The following is a 23,232-nucleotide window of genomic DNA, read 5'->3' on the forward strand; positions in this document are numbered from 1 at the left end:
GAACAGGTTTTTTAGGTCCACAGAGAGATAGCAATTTTGGGATTCTTGCAGTTTAGGACCCCGTTCCATAAAAGAAAGAAAATACACTGTTTTGGGACGGCTATACCAACATAACAGGAAAAGTAACTTTATATTTTTAGTTCGCTAATATACCATATTGAATATCAGCATACTTAATTTTGTAGAAAAAGGTCAGGTTTTAATCGATGAGGAAATGGGTAAAATGATGACAGCGCCTGAAACTGCTGTGACTCGCACGTATCTAATTGCTAAAACAGGTAAGAAAGTCGCATTTTTACAAAAGAGTTCAAAAACCTAGAGTTACCCTAAGTAAAAACGACTGTTTGAGGCTGCAACAGTCATTTTTTGGAAAATTTGACAGTCCTTTACCAAAGTCATTTTTGAACGGAGCAAGTAAAAAAGGGAGGTGTCCTAAATTACACGACTTCCGCAATTTTAAAGTTCATTAGACGGGTAGCATTAATTATATTGCGTCGGCCAAGTTGAAAACGCCTGCAATCGCCGGTACGACCACACCCACCTTCCATAAAATATATACTTATAAAAAAGACATTAATCGATTCACTGTGTGTTAAGTTGTCTCATTAATTTTTAAGAAACACGTAAAGCTAAGATATGTGCTTTAGTAGCGCAGCTCGATAACTGCACGACATGCACCTGCAAAAATTGCGACCACGCCTTCAAAACGTGTGTCCGTTCTGTCGACAGGGCGCACTCTCTCTATGTACGCACGTGAAAAATGACGTAAAGCAGCATCCGGGAATTTTACACGAATCCAAGATGGCGCCGATCGGCGAAAAAAGTACAGCTCGATCAGCGGGCATGGAAAACGGTGAATCTGAGCCGCAAAACTTATGGTAAGCTCATTTCCTAGAGTATAAACCTTAAACACGTAGGTAAGGCTTTGTTTGGATCTAACTCCTGGCGTTTTTCACCTTTCAGGTCTTCAATTTTAGGCGAGGTTTCATCGCATTCTGGTTCGAAGTTGCCGTCATGCAAAAACATCCTGGTTCTCGGTAAGTCGTCTGCGGTCTGCCAAAGTGCCATTGACCGTCACACATGCCCTGCCCATTAAAAACCAGTCTGTCCAGCGTCTTTTTAACGTGATGAATACAATGTGGTTTTATTTTAGGATAAAATGTGGTGATAGTGTAGTATAGGGCCCCTGTATTGTTTCGATCAAATTAGAATTAAGATTTTTTTATTACTAAAATTAGCAAAAAAAAACGAAGTGGCTATCGTTGCGGCAGCCGTTGTTTAGCGACCTCTACGATACTTTTTTAATACGCACGCAGGTATATAATTATTTGTTTTCCCACGTTTTAGCGAGCAGTGCGACAGCTCAGTCGATAGAGGGTAGGATTTTGCACTGCGAGATTGCGGGTTCGCATCTCAGTTTTGCACTCGAATTTGTTTCCTTTTCTAACCTGAGGCTTTGGAGGATTTTTTTTAAAAGGGAAATAAAGTCCGAGTTTCATAACGTTCAAAATCACTTTTTTCCTTCTAATTTTATATTTTCTTCTCATGTTTTATAAAAGTTGCCTACTACCGTAACGATAGAAAATGGGAAATGCGTTACGGCTGCCGTAACGATAGCCACTGCGGGAAAAAAAATCCGGATTTTTTTAAAGGGAAATAAATTTCGAAATTGCAATGGGTCTTATTCCGAAGTAACAACAATATGTATGTTTTGTAAGCATGGTAAGTGAAGCACCAGACAAAGATTGTTTACCATAAAAATTTCTAAGTCCCAAAAACATCCACTACGCTTGTCCAGTCATGCCAGTGCACTGCTGTGCTGGTAACAAGAACAAAAACATCGGGGACTTGTTCACATGTTCATGGTCAAGTAAACACTGCCTTTTTTTAAAAACTGATAACCCTGATTGACCTTTATTTGTTATTTGGCAACACCCAATGTAATAGATTGACGTCTCCCTGATGCAAAATTACATTACATATTGATCACTGTGTGTCAAATTCCCTTTGGCGTTCAGGTGAAGACGAATGTGGGAAGACAACTCTTATATCAAGGCTACAAGGCACAGATGACCCCAAGAAAGGTCATGGACTGGAGTATTTATATCTGGACGTCCAAGATGAAGATCAAGACGGTCAGTAGTACTAACATTGTAGTCGTGTCCGTTACAAGTCCAGTCAAAAGTTAATCATAGGTCCGGTCCTACTAAACTGCGTCAACAAGCGTCAACAAGCATCAACAAATTTTGTATCTATAAGTTTTGGAACATCAAAAGACACTTTTTTTATGGTAGAAATGGTGACCAAGGACACATTCAGCATATATAAAATAAAGTTAAAATTATTTTAAAGCTTGGTTTTTGAACGCGAAATGTACGACGAGTTTGTCGAGTTTAGGGTGGTCGCCATTTTGTTTACGTGAAGCTAGTCGTACTACGCATGCATGAAGTGTACAGAGCCATACTACGCATGCGCAAAGTGTATAGTGCCATCCAAACAAGATGGCGGCCAACACTAATCGACGAACTCGTACATTTCGCGTTCAAAAAAACAAGTTTTTAAATAATTTTAACTTTATTTTGTATGCTGAATATGTCCTTTGTCACTGTTGTGCCCATTCTTGAAAATCACGCATTCTCGAGAATGGGCTTGCATTCTTAAGAATGAGCGCCCATTCTTAAGAACGAGCACGCGTTCTTAAGAATGAGCGCTCATTCTTAAGATTGGGTGGGAATATCACGTGCACAATTTATGAATTTTGCCCAATCTTAACAAACATTGCACGACATAATTATGTTAAATGAATTGTATAGCGGTTAAAAGGGAAACAGTTCATATAAAGAGAAAAGAAAATGTGCTATGCTTCTGTACTCGTATAACTACGATAATTTGAATCAAATTAAACCTGTTATTATTGCTTTTTTCTGCCCACTATGGGAAGTTTTGTAATAACGGAGGACTGGGAACTAGTCTGGGAAGTGCTTTATTTAGGCTAGACAAGTTACAAGTCCCTGCATGTATCATATGTGTGCCACGAAAAAAAAACGATGTCCAGAAGCTGCCAAAATTGCTCTTTTGACTAGATAGAATCCAGCTCTGCGACGTTATGGTGGGATGTGAACAATAAATTGGTGGCAATTTAAATGGGAAATAGCATTAGCACTATGGGATGTCGCAGTATTCATTCTCATTCTTCACATTCTTCATTCTTACGTCCCCCCCCCCCCCCCCCCCCCCCCGCTTTTATTATCCCAAAAATCAGAATTCTTTGCACTAGTATTATTATGTCTCTTATATTTTCCCGGTCCCCCCCCCCCATATTAATACGCCTTTACTTATCATATCCACTCTACTTTTCAGCGCCTTGCGTTGCAACAGTATAATTATTGAGAATCAGTGAACGAGGATTCAGCTAGACTTGCCAAGCGCAGCCGGTGCTCGGCATCGACAAGACCGTTATCTTGTCGCGCATTCTCGAGAATGTGCGCTCAATCTGGAAGAGTTATTTTTTGCCAAGATTGAGCAAGGATCCAGTTGCACATTCTCAAGAATGTGCATGCCCATTCTCGAGAATGCGTGATTTTCAAGAATGGGCACAACATCACTATTTCTACCATAAAAAACGTCATTATGATGTTCCAAAACTTATACAAAATTTGTTGATGCTTGTTGACGACCGTTGACGCTTGTTGACGCTTGTTGACGCAGTGTAGTAGGACCCTACAGGTCAACTCATGGATGGATATGGAATATTTGACTATTTGTTTCAATCCAGTGTCTGTGCAAGGGGTCTATTCCATTGACCTGTCAAAAAGGGGGAAATGATTAGTAAATCTGTTACGCTGCGGATAGTTTTTTTCTCGTGATAGTTTAGCTGGTAGTGTTAAGCTGTTATTCACTATCGAAGTGTTACATAATAGCGAGCGATGCCACACACTAAGCAACTGATCCAGCTTTTGGTACTGCACGTGTATTCGAAGCAAAGTAAAATTATTGGAAAATTGATCATCAAATGATCATCAGTTAACCATTTTGAGTTTGGAGTCATTGAATCAGCTATCCTGAGCTATAAAATCAAACTGAAGGCTACAGTTTATAATCGGGGACAAAAAAAGGGGGGTGGAGGGACAAACGATATGATACCCCCACTTAAAAACGTGGGGGAGGGGAAAAATGTCCCCCCCCCCCCCCCCCAGAGGGGTCTGGGTGCATTTTCCTGTAATCTACTGCTTATTTTACAGCATAAATCTCCTCGCTCGTCGCCTTTTTGGTCTCGTCACGCACGCCCTCTCTATCTCGTCGCATGCGCCCTCTGTCTTGTCGCGCGTGCTGTCTCGTTGCAGTTCTTGGTCCTGTCGCTTTTTAATTTTAGTAAAAGAATGACAGACTCCCAATAATTATTGTTGTCTTACACATGTATGTGCAACTAATCCTAGCAGACTACGGTCTGACGTGAACTGCCCTATAATTTTGTTTCGCCCTCTTTTTTCTTCTCTTTTTGAGTCTCTCTCCCTCTATATCTTGCTTTTCCTTTCTTTTTCTGAATTCCGCCCTTGGGCGTGATCCCGTTGCTGTGCCAACGACCGGTTTTGGCATATCTTCTGTAATCACTTCGGTAGTGAATAGCAAAGGGACATTTTCTGTTGTGTTCTCTTACACATGTCAATAAACCTTTCCCACGAAATTGGGCCCAGAAATAATTGGACAGGAGCTCAGAATGATATTTTAGGGTCTGTTTGGTTCCTGAATAAACTTAGGCTTGGCATTCTTAGCATAGATGATGACATTCATTATCCGTAGTTGCACAGAAGATTGGACTGAAGGCTTTGACAAAATACAAAAACTTTGCTGTTCCTTTTCTGGCCTTCCTTCATCCAGCCCAGAGTCCACGAAGTTTGTGGGATTTTGTACACCATTGTGCAAAAAACGATAAATTTTGGATGTCTTTATTTTTTATGAGGAGTTTCATCTTTTACTTACATCTTGCCTTGCCTTTTAACCCTGCTACTGTTTGAACAGTTTCAGACAGTCAAAAAGTCCATCCACTTCCCCTGCCATGCTTTTTACCCATGTATGCTAGTCACAAACAGTCAGATCATAGTTTAAGCAAGCACTCTGACAAGTCAAATTCAGTTGACAGACAAAAGCAGGAAATTGGTGGCACAGCTGTCATATCAATCACCTACAGTCAAAGCATAATTATATCAAGTTACGTAAACAGTCACAGCCAGTCAATCCTGCTTTATGAAGGCTGGGAGCTCTTCTGGGAGAAAACAGTCACTTGATTGATTTTGACCAAAAGGACAACTTGGCACAGAATGTTTGTTTGCATAGGATGGTTAAGTTTTAATATAATGAAGTAGGTGTGTACTGCCCTATTATGCTGCAGCAGCAAGCTCACTGCTTCTTTTGAGAACAAAAGCACTCCACTCCCTTTTACTAGAAACCTGACCTTATATCTGAGGACAGGCGATGCCCTCAACGTTTCTAGAATTGCAATATTTGCTACCGCCCATGTCCAATTGACCAAGTTCACAAATATGTGCAGAATGCAGAATGCAACATTTTGCCTGTATACAATTGTGCCTGTTTAATATTGAAATCAAGTTAACCCAGTGTCGAAGTTCATTAGGAATAAAGGTGCTTTGTTTCAACTGAATACCAAGCCTATTCATAACGGAAATATGTGTGTGTCAAAAGTGTCCTCAACAATTTCATTTTGTGTGATTCAAGGGTAATTGCACAAATTTACCGGTACTGGTGGATTTAGTCTTTAGATGATATTTCAATAAAAGTGCAGTTAACATGTCCATTGTTTATGCATGATTTTCAAAGTCCAACGGAATTAATCAACCATTCACAGCCAGAAACAGTGAAGGATTGCATAGCCAGCCTAACAGTAATTAAAGTCACTGCTGTAGACCCTTGCCCACAGCAGACTATAGATAAACACTCGCGTCAGTCATCAATATAATATTAATATACAAATTTGCGTACACAAACAGCCTACCAGCACATTAGAATGAAGTCACATGTACATGTAATAATTCTGATGGCTAACACATGTCAATGTTTGCTTAATTTTTATATGCCGTTTAAAGGCAAACATAAACATGTTTCATGTGTTGAATTGGCCGTATCTCGAGCTGAGAGCTGCATTTTGAATAAAAATGACATTGACACTGGTTAACCAAGGATCACTTTTCATTTCTTCAAGAATTCAATTTGTCTAGGCTCAGACAGTCAAAAAGATGAAAATGCCAATTTCATATTCAGGTGTGTCCCCTGACTTTCAGTTCAAGCCCATCATTTATCACATGTCTAATCCCAGCAGACATCAACACCGCATGTTTATTTTCGAACTTGAAAAAAGAATGATCAATAGATTAACTGCACTCCACATGTGATGCGTGAAAACGATGATAAGGCCACCGTTTAAATAAAAACACGATGCGTATGTAATCAGCAGATCCAAGGGTTACTGTGACTAGGGATCGATGCTGCCAATGTCTGTCATTGATTCCCATATGTTGTCTGGGCGAGACACTTGTCGGGTGATAAGTATGCGACCTTTAAGTGTGCCAGACCAAAACAAAAGAACAGGCTTGTATAAGCCTTGTAGTGAGTAGGCGTAGGCCTGTATTATGCAGCAGTACATGCCTTAAAGGTAATATATTGGCAGACATCAAAAAACAAAACTATCAAATCATTATGATTTATGAATACCTTATATTGTTCTTGACTGTAATAATATAGTATCAAGCATCCTGTGAAATTGTGTCACCTGGTGCACTGTCATTTTCAAGAAAAGTGGAATTTTTATATCTTATTTCCAAGAAAAAAAATTCCAACGATGGTTGGCTGGCTGTCGTTGGGAAAAAAACTGACTTTTTTTCAAATACTGCCCCCGTTTTACCAAATTTAGTTAGTCCAAGTTTTGTTTGCAATCAGTTACACATCTGTTAACGGTCGCAAGCTAGCTAGTCTGGTTTCCTGACCTGACATCCCCGACGGCTATAAATTGCTCCATTTCGTATGAAGTAGGGTCAGGGAACCAGACTACAAATTTTTTTTCTTGGGTTTTCCCACATCCATGATCACAAAACATTAAACAGGTTAAGTTTAACAATGTTTTCTTTAAAATACATCCATTTCTGAAATTACAGCAAATGCAAATGTTGTATTTTACCTTGAAATGTACATGTACATGTACATATCACTTGCGTTTTATTGTTTGTTTTTTCCATTGTGTTAAATAGACATTGCTTTGACCTGTAATATAATACTTTCTCATTGATAATTATCATGGAATATTTTATGATAGAGTAGATTTTCTAGTTAATTTCTTCCTGTTCCCTTTTTAACAGAAATTCTGAGTGTGCACCTTTGTTTTAAATCAGTAAATTTGCCCATCGTTTAAAGGGGCACTAGGTCCTGAAATCCCCAAAAATTCCATGTTTTGGATTGTTTACTACATTGTAAGCCTATTTCAAACATCTGGTTGAAAGGAAACCAACCTAATGTCTTACCGTTCCCGAGAAAAGATGAAAATTGTGTGGATGTTTATTCCTACTTTTAAATGATTATTTCCGATTATGTTTTTCATGTCGTTCTCAGTGTATGATAATGTGTCTCGGGAACAGCGGTGACCAATCACCAATGCAAACAAATATGGTTTCTTCAATGTCTGCAAAAGGCGAACACTTTACGAATGAAATCACAACTAGCATCCAAACAGCTCAAATTTATGGGGTTGCAAAAGTGGACCCTGAAATTCGTTTTCACACGCATAATACAGGAATAACAGAAAACCGCCCAGTTTTTAAAGGATAGTTGTGTGGATGTTTATATCCGACTTTTAAATGTTTATTTCCGATTAACATCATCTCGTTTAAAGCGCGTTTTGTAGCCCAATTTGGCTGTTCCAGGACCTAGTGTCCCTTTAATATTTTGTAATCCGTACATATAATCAGTGCATTGCAGTACCAAGACCATTTACTCATTCAATATTATACAAAATGAAATGATTGACTACATGTTGTGATAAACTGTCAGTCAGTCTTATGAACATGATGTGTACATGTACAAATGTACATACATGACCATTCAAGGCCAATATACGTATTTGGCCCACATTGTGGACGTACATGTAAGTACATACATGTGCATATTGTAATGAACATGTGTGGTACATGTACATGTAGGTCAGCACCACCCACACATAATAAACTAGCCTGCAAACCAGACTGCACTACACATCACGTGTTGTTATAATATGGTACACATTTTGCTCATATTCTACATTTTGCTCATATTCATGTCTAGTGTACATGTACATGTACGTACCGTACCGGTAGTCTATTTCCTGTGTTCTTCACAGAAAATTGGCTGTTGTGGTTGACATTACAAATACGATTGAGAGGAATTATCCACATGTTCTTCTTTTATCTGCATAAATTTGCAATAAGTGTAAACAGGTGTTTTCTTCTATTTCTTTCCCCTCCCCCCCCCCTCATAAATTTACATATAGGCCTAAAATACAATACATGTAAAATGTATAGTCTAGGTTTCAGTTTCCGTATTTGATTATGTATTAGTGACCAGTTGCCTGCAGAATGTGTACAAAGTTTGACATTGTATTAACAGCGTTCCCAGCCGCTCTGTTAACCATCATGATCATGGAAAACCTTAAAAATGAGTTTCCACTTTTAGTCCATTAGGGAATTAAGAAAAACACGGGGAAATTGACATGACCCAGATCGGAAAGGTGTGTCTAAGTTGTGTCCATTGACTTTAATGCAGTGTGAGTATTAACCTATCGCGGTAGAATCACATCAATGCAGCTTGTGACATATTGTCCAGTTACATGATACTCAAATGGACGCAGAACGAGCAAAATCTGAGAAAAACTAAACTTAACGTACACACTTTCCATAGGGTTATCTAAGTATTCAGTAACATTTACAGTCAATTTACATTTTCCCTTAGTCGGTTTCCCTTTGCGGTTTATTTGAAAATGTGAAATTGAAAACCATATCCTCTCTGGGTGATCCCCGCTTGCTGCATGTATTTCCCAGGTTCGCAGCATTGCTGATGTTGCTAGCATTGTGAATTTGGGGCGTGATCCCTGGCTACCTAGCATTTGAGTTTATGGCTTCTGAGTAGCTCCCCATTGAACAAAATGGGGAACCGCCAACATAGGGCTGGATAGCTCAGTTGGTAGAGCTCGCAGGTTCAAACTCCAGTCAATTTCTCTGCTAAAATTAAAGTTACATTTTGAATGTCTGACTACATGTGCAGGCTATCCGCTCTGTTCACAAGTACCCCCTCACCGGCAAAGAAAGTACAGTTGGGGGTGACCGAACGATGCCATCTTGCCTGACTGCAATATTTCGCCGCGAAGCGCGGCCACTGCGTGTACATAGTACAAATCCCCTGGTGTACTTGCGTCACACACAAGGAACAGTGCGTGCGTGTCAACCAGCGAAATGTATGTGTTCCGCCCATGGGACGCCGTTGCTAGGTAAAAGTACGCCCTCTTTTGTTGGCACACGGAGCCCATACTTTCATTTGTAGTCCGCAGTTTAAAATATGTGAAATGAAGGACAAAAACAGGACTTGATCTTTTTCTTAAATTAGTCACATCATGGTTCCATGGTTACGTGTACATGTATAGCACTTCAGAAAAACCAGTCATCACTTATGTGGTGGCAAATTACCCGGGGATTAATATTACCCCATCATTACCACAGTAGTTTCCCCGTGGAGCTATACAGAATCGGAATCAGGTGGCAGTAATATCTTTGCTGTTACTCTCTAGGCAGTAATCAACTATTACTAACCTTCACGTGCTTGAGAGATATCAAGTGTGTGCTCTTGGATGCTACAGATTGTACATTATGTGTAGAGAAGCAATTGGGGCAAAGTGACTGGACTGTGACATATGATCTTCAGCTTTTGCTTTCGTTTGAAAATAATTTTCTTGAAAGGCTTCCCCAGATTGACACAGTATACCATCCTATGAAATGTAAAGTCATTGAGAGAATACATTTTGATTCCAATGTTATATTCCAGTTGATGTTTCCTAATTTATACAAATATCACCAGAACACAAGGCATATGTTTGCACTATACATAAATGTTAGGAGACTAAAACTATGGGCTCCGTGCACAAGTACCCCCTCAATGGTAAGAAAGTGAGAGTTGGGAGAGACCACTGGGTTAGACATTCGAATGCGTTGCTGACGACGCTTGTGCGTGGACGCCATGGATTTGTACACATTCGGAATAAAGTTGTACACATTCAGATTAGAATAGTCGTGCGTACCTTGCACTATATGCGAGGACCAATACGCCCATGGGGTGTTGCCCATCCACGGGGATCTCAAAAGATGCTGCCGTTGTGGCGTAAAACAGCTTAAGTCAATCACAATAATCATCTCTGCCCTAACAGGTACCCATTTACTCCTGGGTGGGGAGAAGCAATGAGTGACAAAGTGTCTTGCCCAAGGGCATACGTACATGTACCACAACCCGAGGCTGGACTTGAACCCACAACCTGCAGAATTACCCGCAGACCACAAATTCAGTGCTCCTAACCACAAGCCCACAGCACTCCACACTTCTGGAATTCATTTTGTTTTCTATCTTCGTCTTTCCAGACAGCACACGGTGCGGAGTGTGGATCCTGGGAGGCGAGGAGGAACATTCCGAACTCCTCAAGTTTGCGCTGACGCCGGCCAGCCTGAGCCACTCCCTAGCCATCTTGATGGTGGACATGTCCAAACCGTGGTCTATCATGGATATGCTCGACAAGTGGGTGGGGTTGCTCAGAAGACACATAGATACGTTGAGATTGCCGCCCGAGAGACTACGGGAACTGGAGGAGAGATGTAAGTACTGTGTCTTGAGACTTTCGGCTAACACATTCTGACCGAGTTTTAACATTTATTTTTGTGATTGTCACAGACGTGAGCCGTGTGTTCGATCAATTCTGTTATGGACCATTTTGGATTCTATATATAGTCACGCCCACCTTTTGTTAAAGGTAATATATACAACATTTGCAAGCATCAAAAAACAAAACTGTAGTTACCAAATTATTATGAAATACCTTACTTGACTGTAAGTGAATAATAGTCTCAAGCATCCTGTGAAATCATGGCACCTTGTGTGCTGTAACTTTTAAGAAAAGTGGGCTTTTTTGTATCAATGCCAACGATGGTCGGCTGAATGCCTGGTCGTCTGGTTCCCTGCCCTCACAATGATCCCCGATGTAGTATAAATTGCTCCGTTTTGTCTGAAGTAGGGTCAGGGAATCAGACTACAAGAACAGCATTTTTTTTTCCTTGGCTTTTTCAGCATCTATGAACACAAAACTTTAAACAGGTCAATGTAACAATATTTGCTATCAAATACTATCGCTTAAATCCATCCATTTCTGCAAATTACAGCAAAAGAAAATGTTGTATATTCCCTTTAATGTTATTCAGTACATTTACCGTATTCCACGCACTGACATGTATGCATATACTGCATTACAATGGTGAATATTAAATGTGGATGTGCCGGTACATGTACAGAACAATAAAAAAAAAAATATGTGACATATAATGGACATTCCATCCTGACAGAAAATCCCCTGGACTATACAAACACCTTGTACATGTATGTGTACACCTGCTGAAAGTAATTAATGTTTATAGTGTACTTGTAAAAACAAAAATTCAATCATCATTTGAAAATGCCAATTTACCACCCAAGTACATCTGCTACTGTTCTCACTCTATGAATACTTCTCATACACATCACACTGCCCAGTGTATGCACGATTACTCCTATCACACATTTTCATCTAGGTCAGTTCAATCAATACCCAGTAATTAAGTGCAGATTTTCATTTGAAAATACCCATCTGGTTCAACATTTTTTCTCCAGTAGAAGCAGTTCAAAACAATGGTTTTTCTGTTGTCATTTTTTTTAAGGGCTAGAGTTTACAGTACGTTTGTTTATGACAGTGTGTACAGATGTTTTACATGCTGAGCCAGACATTAACATGGACATGTACTATGAACTTGTGTAGATTTTCAGATGTAATGGTATTTTCAGTACATAGGCCTATAAATAAAATAAAAAAACAATACATGTATTTTAATACAATGTATGATTGTACAAACATGTAAAATGCTTTGCGAGTTAAAATGCTATGAGGCACATGCTGTCAATCTGTTTTGACCAGATGGACGGTCCTCGTCCAAAAAAAAAATCAATTAATTATGAATTGTATAAATCCAGGGTATAATTACTGCGATTTATTTATTCAGACTGGTTTATGTGTTTGCAATCAAAGCTGAAATCAATGACTGCCTTTTTTGTCAGTTTGCTGCATAATGTGAACTTGACTGGTGATTACAGGTGTGTATTGTACAGACATAGTGACTATAATGTCGTCGTCCCTCCCCCCCCCCCCCCCCCCCACCCAATACGGAGACGTCTGAGCATTCCTGTGCGCATGTACACCGTCAGTACATGTATCAGGTGGTCCTTTCCATTGTTAATTATTTCACACATTGGGGATTATCCTGCATATATTAAATATTTATTATCTGTGAGAGTGAAAGGTTTAGAGTATGGAAACCTTTATAACACTAACTGGGAGAATATTTTATGAAAATTCCTCACAATTATTTGCCCAAAAAGCAATGTCAGCTAAAAAACAAAAAAAATCACTGTGCAATAACATAAATGTATATCCTTACACTTAAAAACTTGGGTATTCAAACCCATATAGTACAGGTAGTTTAACCCTAACGTACCTGAATCCATCAAAATCCACACCCCTGTTTCAGGGGATTTCAGCGGATTCAGGATACCTCCATATTGCAAAAAAACTGGGGATTTTGATGGATTCAGGAATGTAAGCCTAGCGGAACTGCAGGATTTTTATGGATTGAAGATACCCCCATATTGAGCAGTTGAGGGACTTTGATGGATTCAGGATCTCAACAGATTTACCCCCGGCTAATTGGTGGATTCTGATGGACTCACTGTCAACCAACATTTTTGGCATGGCAAAATTGATGGATTTTGGCAGATTCAGGATACTTTTTAGTAAAAAGGGGTTAGGGTTAAAGAAATACACAACCTTTGATTTTGCTGTGATTTTCTGAAATGGATAGATTTGGGGGTTAGTATTTCATAGGAAAATATTATTACACTGACCTGTTTAAAGTTTGTGTTCAAAGATGTTGAGAAAACCAAGAAAAATCATCTTCTTGTAGTCTGGTTCCCAGATCCTACTTCAGATGAAACAGAACAATATGTAGACATCGGGCAGTTGTCAGGTCAGGGAACCAGACTAGCTGATTTGCACCCGTTCACGGATGTGTAACCGATTGTAAACAAAATGTGGACTAAATAAATTTGGTACATTGGGGGCTGTATCAGAAAACAAGTCAGTTTCCAACGATGGTCGGCTGACCATCGTTGGAAATCAATGCAGAAATTCCACTTTTCTTGGAAATGACAGCACACCAGGTGCCATGATTTCACAAGTCAAGTAAGGTATTTCATAATAATTTGATAAGTTTTTTTTTTATGCCCCGCGGCGAAGCCGAAGGGGCATACTGTTTCCGCCTTGTCCTTCCGTGGGTGGGTGGGTGGGTGGGTGTGTGGGTGTGTGTGTGGGTGGGTGGGTGTGTGGGTGTGTGTGTCCGGACAAATCTTGTCAGCGCGATAACTTGAGAAATACTTAACATATGAACTTCAAATTTGGTTTGTGGATTGTTCTTGGTAATCCTAAGAAGCCTTTTGCATTTGGGGCCAAAAGGCCAAAGGTCAAGTTCACAGTGGCTAAAACAATAGAAATCTTGTCAGCGCGATAACTTGAGAAATACTTAACATATGAACTTCAAATTTGGTTTGTGGATTGTTCTTGGTAATCCTAAGAAGCCTTTCGCATTTGGGGCCAAAAGGCCAAAGGTCAAGTTCACAGTGGCTAAAACAATAGAAATCTTGTCAGCGCGATAACTTGAGAAATACTTTACATGTGAACTTCAAATTTGGTTTGTGGATTGTTTTTGGCAATCCCAAGAAGCCTTTCGCATTTGGGGCCAAAAGGCCAAAGGTCAAGTTCACAGTGGCTAAAACAATAGAAATCTTGTCAGCGCAATAACTTGAGAAATACTTTACATGTGAACTTCAAATTTGGTTTGTGGATTGTTTTTGGCAATCCTAAGAAGCCTTTTGCATTTGGGGCCAAAAGGCCAAAGGTCAAGTTCACAGTGGCTAAAACAATAGAAATCTTGTCAGCGCAATAACTTGAGAAATACTTTACATGTGAACTTCAAATTTGGTTTGTGGATTGTTCTTGGCAATCCTAAGAAGCCTATTGCATTTGGGGTCAAAAGGTCAAGTGTCAAGTTCACAGTGGCTAAAACAATAGAAATCTTGTCAGCGCGATAACTTGAGAAATACTTAACATATGAACTTCAAATTTGGTTTGTGGATTGTTCTTGGTAATCCTAAGAAGCCTATTGAATTTGGGGCCAAAAGGTCAAGGGTCAAGTTCACAGTGGCTAAAACAATAGAAATCTTGTATTTATTCTGAGATTATAGGGATTAGGGATTAATTCATATAAAACCTACAGAAGACACTAATGCTGTCAATGAATGTTCCATGTGACCAAGGTACATGTAAGTTGATGTTAAAAGAGTGGTGTTATGTCATGGGAACAGTCACGGTTGCGGGGCATTTGTGTTTGTAAACACACCTGACTTGTTTATGTTTGCAAATGTTGTACTGTGTTGCCTTTAAAACTGAGTCCATAAAAATGCTGCAAAACGAGATGATGATTGAGTTGTGGTTGTCTTCACTAATGTTATTTCAATCAGTTTAAAATATTTGGTAATTATATTCACCTTTCCATATACCAAAACACCCCCCTATAAAAAAACTGTGTCCATAAAAACAATTTTGTTGATCGTAGTTCTTACAAAACACCTCATTATCATTCCCTCCTAAATTCTTCAAGATTGCATTACGTCAACGACTGTGTCTTGCAATGCATCTCACTTCTTAGTATTGTAATCCGTTCCGTGTCTGCTTACCGAGACTTACAATCTACCATCAGTGATATGGACTACCCATTTAATTAAGTTTAACTCCCTCCACAAATGGTATTAACGAGATCTTATAATGTGTACAGTGGGCCCGGAGCCTCTGCGTTCTCCACCGCTTCATATGGCCTGCGGCACATTCAGGGGAAGGCAGACTGTAGTGAACATATGTTTGTGGACTGGTTTGCTAAAATGAGTGACACATCTTACAATTTGGGAATCACTTGATCAGGGAAGATCATTGTTCAAGAAAAATGTACAGTTTTGCATCTTGGATGTAAAAAATTTGCATCCCTGAAATTACCTCTTATGTATGGCCATTTTGGAGAAAAATATTACAGTTGTAATTTTTGAAAGTTAACAATTGTAAAGACATCCAAATGCCAAGCATGTAAGTTACATTGTAAGAAGGGGTACGTTGGTCAGTTTTCCACATTTATTTCAAGATGTATTCTGTAATGAAGGCAGAGGTGTCTTAAAACACTAACCCTCCTCACTCCTCCAAAATCATCCTGGCGGTTTTGGAGGATTCTAGAGGATTGAGGATGAATGGTGATTGAAGCATAGGAGGATTTTGGAGGATTGTGGATGAATGGTGTTTGAAGATGAGGATGATTTGAAGAATTGAGGATGAATGCATTTTGAGGCAGGACTGTCTGATGATTTTGAAGGATTTAGGCGTTGGTTATTCTTCATTTAAACACAAGTGCAACATTTTGGGATGAGGAGGATTTTGGAGGATTGAGGATGAATGCATTTTGAGGCAGGACTGTCTGACAATTTTGAAGAATTTAGGTGCTGTTGTACAATTTGGAGGATTGAGGATGGTTCTTAGCAAAAAGGGCCTAGGGAGTTAGGTTATAACAAAAAATTGATATTTAAATATGAATTGATCAATGTGGGCTGCTGAAAACAAACCTGAATGGAAAACAAAACTGTAAACAATGCTGCATTGTTCCAATAGTCTTAAGCTAACAGATATGTTGTTGATGATAATGTTGATGACACTGACAATTTTACAAGAAGCCGAGGGGGGGGGGGATGGGGTGGTTAGGTGGGGGCTTACAGGATGGACATACCACGAAGATAAGAGTGAAGTGGTAAAATGATCAGTGTGTAATTATAAGACTTTGGGTTAACCCACAAATGTGAGGCGTTCTGGCAATATGAGACGGAACGGGGCAGAGACAGTAGTGGAGAAAAATGCTAAAAACAAAATAGGGTGATTGTTTTTTCGATTTTCAGATTTATTGATATTTGTAATTTTTGGATATGTCTACTACACATACATGTATGTTAAAAGAAAAATCGTACAACAAAAAAGTTTTAACAGTAAAATAGTTGCCTATTTTATTTCCACAGATACAAAACTCGAAACTTTCAATGCCTTTTTCTCAGTATTTTACTTTTTTGACATGTCGATAAATTCGAACTTAAAACAGCCATAACTTGTCAATGGAATGTCCAAGTGAAGTGTAACAAATAATATTGAAAGGAGAATTTTATTCTCTTTCCTAATACTGGTAAATCCTTAGATCGACCTCTACCAAGTTCTGTCTCATTTTGCCAGAATGACTCACAAATATCTAATATTAAACAATGACATCATTGAGGTCACTTCATTCAATATTCATATATACCCTCATTGTTTTATGATGTGTTTTCCTCAGTGGTGCAACAATTCCAAGAGTACGTTGAACCCGAGGAGGGGGAGGAGCCTAAATCCCCCAGGAGAACGACAGCACCTGGCACGGTGGGCGGGGAAGACGAAAAAGTGCTGCTCCCGTTAGGGGAAACCACACTCACGCATAACCTGGGAATACCCATTGTTGTCGTAGTTACAAAGGTAAACAAAAAGTCAGTTTTGACTCTTTGTGGGAGTTTTTTTTAAGGTAGGAGTTGAAAGTTAGGATCAACTGCTGGTCGTTGGCCTCTTAAATTGGTTCTAACAGGTAATGGACCATTTGCAAACATTTTCAAAAATGAAAGCGTCTAAAATTGTGAAATTTACTGGATTGTAGTGAATAATAGGATCATACATCCTATGAAATCATTGCGTCTAGTATGCTGGCATTATCGAGGACAGAGCAATTTCGATCATTTCCTCATGATGGTTAGGATGAAATCATCGGGAGGGAAAAAACAGCTTTGGTTTTTTAAAAACTGCCCCAAATTAACCAAAATACAATTTAGTTTGCAGTGGGTTACATATTCATGAATGGGGAATTATTTTTCAGAGTGACAAATTAGGGATCATACCAGAAAAGGGTGCAAGTCAAAACGTACTAATGAACAAGTTGGAAGGGAAGGCTTTGAATGCGTCAGAAAAAAAGAAAATGCATTTTCACAGATTTTACAAAAATATATATCTACTGAGCTGAAATGTTGACAGGTTTATTTCTTCAATAACTTGCGTCAGATTTATGGTATTATTGTTCCTTGAATTGGCAAAAATACATTCGTTTGCAAATGATTTCCATTGCTGTTAATGGCTTTGTAGTCTACATAAGTGTAGTAATTACTCCAAAGAGTTTTTTGTGTAGCGTCAATTTAGTTCAAAAATGTGAATCCGTAAAATTGATGAATAGGCTAATCCATGGATCATAATAAAAGATTACTGAGACAATGACATGCTCATCTGACTGTTACATTTTCTGAAATGTAATTTACCCAAATCCCAGAGATGTGTTCTTCATGAATTTGTTTCCCTTTTTGTTGGTCTATATTACAGCTTGACAGTGGATATCATGAATACTAAGGTTTTTCAAGATTCATTTGTTTTCCATCTTCACATCTGGAACATTTTCAGGTATAAAAAGGTATACAAAAATTTGAATATTTTACATTTGTGTTGTTTTTTTATTCTACAGTCAGACGCCATATCCAGTTTGGAGAAAGAACACGACTTTAAGATGGAACATTTAGACTTCATCCAACAACATATCAGAAAGTTCTGCCTGAACTGTATCCTTTTCCAAAAAATCCTTGAATCCCAAAAAAAAAAATTATTGCAAATTTACTGATGCAGAAAAACAATGTATTCGGATAAAAAGCTGTTGTGTATGTGTAAAAGATTTCCATAAATGAAATCATTACCTAAAAAACCAGCATAACCTGGCTGTGATGATTTTACAAAAAGAGAAAGGTTGGCACCTTCCTTGTCTTTCCTTAAGTTATTTGTCACGTAGATGGCGCAGCGTTATTCTACACATCGGTAAAGGAAGGCAAGAATTGCGATCTACTCTACAAATATCTGCTGCACAGGATATATGGCTTTCCCTTCCACAAACCAGCATTAGTCGTAGAAAAGGACGCCTTGTTTGTGTGAGTATTCACCTCCTCTGCCCCCCACCCCCTCCCCACCCCTGCTCCCTCCCCCAACCATGTTCCCTGTCTGTAAGGCTTATTAACCCAAACAGTACATGTACATAATCCTTCCTGGCCACTCCCAAGAGTTCTGCCGGAGAGACAAATTGTGTATGGTTTAAATTGAGCATGTAACTTGTACGCATGTAGTCGATGCTACTGTAACCAATATGCTGCAATATAAATCCTCCATGCTCCAAGTTTCAGGCACATGGGATTGTTTGCTTTTTGTTGGTATTTTTACGTTTGAAGCAACACAATTTCTCAAAATCTCAAGAAGAATGTAAAACAACTAAACTGTGGAAGTTTTAGCTCAGTGCCTGCCAACATTTTGAGAAAACACACAAAACTTTGCGCAATTTTCTGCAGGTTTCATACCTGGAATGCTAATACACGTTAAAAAAGTGTGCCTGCAGACACACCTTTTTGAACCAACTTCAATTATTGTTTTGTTCTGCACGATACCATTTCAGGCGAACTAATTTAATAGGATATTTGGTATACCATCCCTATTTTCTCTGTGAGCGAGGTTTTTCCTCATTAAATCGGTAGTTCTGTTTCCAGGTAATAACCAATGTTCCTATGTGCTTATAAGAACTCATGAGACAATCATGGGAGCATGTTTCCACTTCCACCTCAATGATGGGTTTCTAACTGAACTCACCTGATTGGTCCATACCGTATGTTGTTACTTGTATCGATGTTCATTTGTTTGTCTGCTCACAGGCCTTCTGGTTGGGATAACCTACAGAAGATAGGCATTCTTTATGAAAATATGCCCAATATCAACCCCCAAGAACCCTTTGAAGAAGTCGTAGCGAAACCAGTTATCAGAAAGGTACGTCCGTCTGGACTCAGTATTAGAATTTTGAGTATCTGGACTACTCATCAAAGTTGCTTTAAAAAAATATATATATCTTCAGCATTTTCATAAGTGCCCATGAGTTATTATAGAAATTAACAAAATTTAATAAGTAATTTGAATTTTTGTTTTTGTTTTGTAATCAGCCATTACAAGACAGTAAAGAAGTGAATGCAGAGGATGAACAGGTCTTCCTGATGAAACAACAAGCCATGTTGAGCAAGAATATCCCTCCAGCTAAGCAGCAGGTAAGTCTCACTGTGTCTTGCTCTGTGTGTGTCTTCTCATCTGACACTTTCTGCGATAAAGCAACGAGTGTAATTTTTCTAAATTCCGTTGGCGTACATTTCAAAGATTGTTCTGAGCTTTAGCTATAAGATAAGACTGATCCACTGACTTCAATTTTTGATCTGTTCGCTTCTGTCAAAGCGCATAACTGACTTGAACTTTTGGTCTCATTCTGTCTTTTAAACTACATGTAATCCACTTATCCGAATTATAATTTACTTTTTTCCATATTTTTTCCCCATATTTTTCCATATTTTTTCCCATATTTTTTTCCCATTTCTTCCTTCAGGAATCTCCACAGAGACCAATGGGAATGAGAACACCAGAGAGGAAAGCCAATGTTGCCAGTGTCTCGCCCATCACGCCCTCAGGAAAAGGAAAGGTCAGAAAGCTTGATATTTTGGTGCATGTAATTTTCCTTGTTGAAGGGTTTTCTTTGTTTGTAGTACCTCTGCACTTGTAAACAGGAGGTCAGTGGTTCGATAGTCACCCTAGTCAGTTTGTGGATTTTTCTTTTAAGCTCCGGCATGAGATTTTACAGACTTCTCCACAGAGACCAATTCTGTCTGATATAGAATCTGAGAGAAAGACATTAGTTTGGAAAGAAAAGCATCTTTCAGACATTTCATCAATTTTCAGACTTTTTTTAAATTGACAGTCTCATCCCTGTATGCTCTTGGACAGCACTAAATGTTTATAAAATAACATCAACGAAGGGCAAAACACATCATTAAAATTATAAACCTGAAGCAAAGTGTGGCCATTTATCCTCATTGTTTATATATGTATGTGTTCGCTTAGGTATTTATGTTTTTGTTTGATAATTTTATAATGTTATTCGTTTATACAGGTAAAGCGCATATTTCATAAAATATGTTCATGTGCACTGACATATGTTTATGTCTAGGAATTTATATCTAAGTGGCTGTTTACATATTTATGATTTTGTTTACATATTTATGTTTTTGTGTACATATTAATGTTTTTGTTTACATGCTTTTGTTTACCTAGATGGAGCCAGGGAAGCCAGGAGCAACCAATGAAGGAGTCTTAGCCAATTTCTTCAACAGTTTACTCAGTAAGAAAACAGGGACAGGTTCACCAGGGTCACCGGCGAGTCCGAAACCAGGTCAGTCATCGGACAGTTCCCCCTCCCCCCTCCAGCCTCCCCCCCCTCCCCCCTCCAGCCTCCCCTCTCCCCCCTCCAGCCTCCCCCCCCCCCCCCCCTAGCCTCGCGCCCCATAGTCTGACATCTGTTCTCAGAGTTGCTGACTCGAGTCATGTGACTTGGACTCGAGTCGGACTCGAGTCGCTATTTTTGTGACTTGTGACTTGACTTGTAAATACCAGCTTTGACTTGTGACTTGACTTGGACTTGCAAACAATGACTTGTGACTTGACTTGGACTTGCAAAAAATGACTTGTTACCAACCCAAGTCAGACGCTACTCGATTTTATTTTAATTGAAGTCGCCCATCACAAGGCCCAAAAGGCCACTCAAGGTGTTTATAAATGCAGTTTATAGTTGCAGCGAGAAAGTTTCATTCCAGAAAATAGACCTCAGTGACTGAATCCAGTAAAATGAATAGTTCCCACTAGTTTCAAAAGTTTTCAATAAGACTGTCATAACAAACTACAGTTTTCAATGACCAAGTCTCTTGCTTAATGTAATGGTTAAACAAACTTTGAAAGGAACCTTTCATGAAAAGAAAGCATGCCTTTGTCAATTGCATGTAAAATACCGGATAGCTTAACCCATTGGTATAGGCGTTTAGTATACATGAAAATTGAACAATAAAGTGTTAGTATACTATACATGTAATCGAGTGAGTGAAGTCTTTTTTTCATGTCATCTCTTATTTCTACAATGTAAAGTACATTTATTAAAGTATACAAAGGGCTAATATCCGACGGATATGTGATAAACTACAAGAATAGTAATTGCAACACATTGAAAAAGGGGAATTAAGGAGGCATGTTCAAAATAACTTGTTAGTTAACGCCAGGTTCTTTTTTAAAGCTGAACAAAATAATGTGCAACTTGACGTGTTCTTGGACAAAGATACTTGTGACTTGACTTGTGTTTAGACCAAACATGCCAAATGACTTGTGACTTGACTTGTGACTGGACCTAATGACTTGTGACTTGACTTGTGACTGGACCTAATGACTTGTGACTTGACTTGGACTTGCAAACAATGACTTGTGACTTGACTTGGACTTGCAAAAAATGACTTGCTGCCACCTCTGTCTGTTCTCAAACTGATTCCAGAGTTGTATGGAACCAAATTATTTTTACGATTTGATTTCAGCCCGTAAAAAGCTGGATGTTTGAATTAATAAGGGGCAAATTCCATCAAATGAACTCTTGCAGTCATTCGGAATTACTCCAGAATCTTTTCAACAGAAAATGAATGCGTACAATTTCTCCTATCTGAAAACCAAAATAGATTGTGGTCAACAATGTCGAGCTTATCTGTGCATATGTAAATGAAGTTGACCCTGTGTCAAAGGTCATATGAACAATGTCACTGTGTTAAGGGCTGTTCTTGCCCTTAAATCTTTAAGACGCTCAGAGTAATACTCCGTTGTGAGTGTCATCAAATGTTGAGTATTTTCTTTTCTTTTGACAGGAGACAAATCAGTACGTAGCGACGCAGCGGCCGAGTTGGACCGCATGACGCGAGGGCGCAAGTCGGTACCCGGTCAAAACTCAACCGGCGCATCCTAGCAAGGTGACACGTCTCGGTTACCGGGGAAACTGTAGTACCAGGGGCGGGAACCTATCCGTGTAAATGTATATCAATCTTTTAAAGAATAAACAAATTTCCGTAATGGAAATCGCTATTAAATAATTGGAGTCTAAATTCTGGTGCCTGTCTCTAAGGTATGTGCAAAAATGCTTGCCATTTTGTGGAGTAAACTAATAATAATCATTTCGGAGGTAAATTTTTATGCCCGGATTGACGCAAGATGATGTTAAATTGATACCTCTGAAGAAAACAGTGAAGAATGTTGCTGCAAAGAGCACCGTACAATCCACATACAAAACTGTTTGTTAAACGTGATTATGTGGCAGTGGATGTATGTATTATACACAACAGATCAGTAGGTAAAGGGAATTTGTAAAGGGATCTCCGTAAACGTTTCCACTGGGCATGCTGAATCTAACAGAACCCAACAACAGCTTGGATTAAACCTAACTCCCAAGGCATTTTTGTTTGGGAAAAAAAACCTGAATCCTCTTAAATCCACAAATGTGCAACAACCTAAGAATGTGAGGCTCCAACCTCTTAATCCTACAAAATCCTCCAAACTCTCTTGATCCTACCAAAGCCTCCAAATCCTCTTATCCTACAAAATCCTCATAATCCTTCAAAATCCTCTTAATAATACCAAAGCCTTCAACTCCTCTTGATCCTACAAAGCCCTCCAAATCCTCTTGATCCTACAAAATCCGCCAAATCCTCTTAACTCTCCAAATCCTACCAAAGTCTCCCAATCCTCTTTATCCTACCAAAGTCCTTCCAACTTCTCTTAATCCTACAAAATCTATGAAATCCTCTTGATCCCACAAAATCCTCCAAACCTCTTGATCC

The 23,232-nt window shown here is 39.0% G+C and overlaps 1 protein-coding gene across 1 annotated transcript; it reads left to right on the forward strand.

The window, feature by feature from the left end:
• The first annotated feature begins 770 nt into the window (after nt 1-770).
• Nucleotides 771-22,660, forward strand: LOC119738790 (cytoplasmic dynein 1 light intermediate chain 1-like). Its single transcript, XM_038213751.1, has 12 exons — nt 771-878; nt 964-1,037; nt 2,019-2,135; nt 10,662-10,892; nt 16,788-16,963; nt 17,988-18,081; nt 18,306-18,441; nt 19,210-19,321; nt 19,492-19,593; nt 19,923-20,015; nt 20,645-20,762; nt 22,267-22,660. Exons 1-12 carry the CDS (start codon nt 802-804, stop codon nt 22,362-22,364), a joined length of 1,428 nt encoding a protein of 475 aa, XP_038069679.1. The 5' UTR covers nt 771-801; the 3' UTR covers nt 22,365-22,660.
• Nucleotides 22,661-23,232: the final 572 nt, after the last annotated feature.

Source organism: Patiria miniata, unplaced genomic scaffold (genome assembly GCF_015706575.1).
Source record: "Patiria miniata isolate m_02_andy unplaced genomic scaffold, ASM1570657v1 HiC_scaffold_3, whole genome shotgun sequence".
NCBI lineage: Eukaryota > Metazoa > Echinodermata > Asteroidea > Valvatida > Asterinidae > Patiria > Patiria miniata.

Coding starts and splice junctions, on each gene's coding strand:
- LOC119738790 (XM_038213751.1), top strand. CDS start 802: ATGGCGCCGATCGGCGAAAAAAGTACAGCTCGATCAGCGGGCATGGAA. Junction 10,893..16,787: donor ACGGGAACTGGAGGAGAGAT/GTAAGTACTGTG, acceptor TGTTTTCCTCAG/TGGTGCAACAATTCCAAGAG. Junction 18,082..18,305: donor CAGAAAGTTCTGCCTGAACT/GTATCCTTTTCC, acceptor TTTGTCACGTAG/ATGGCGCAGCGTTATTCTAC.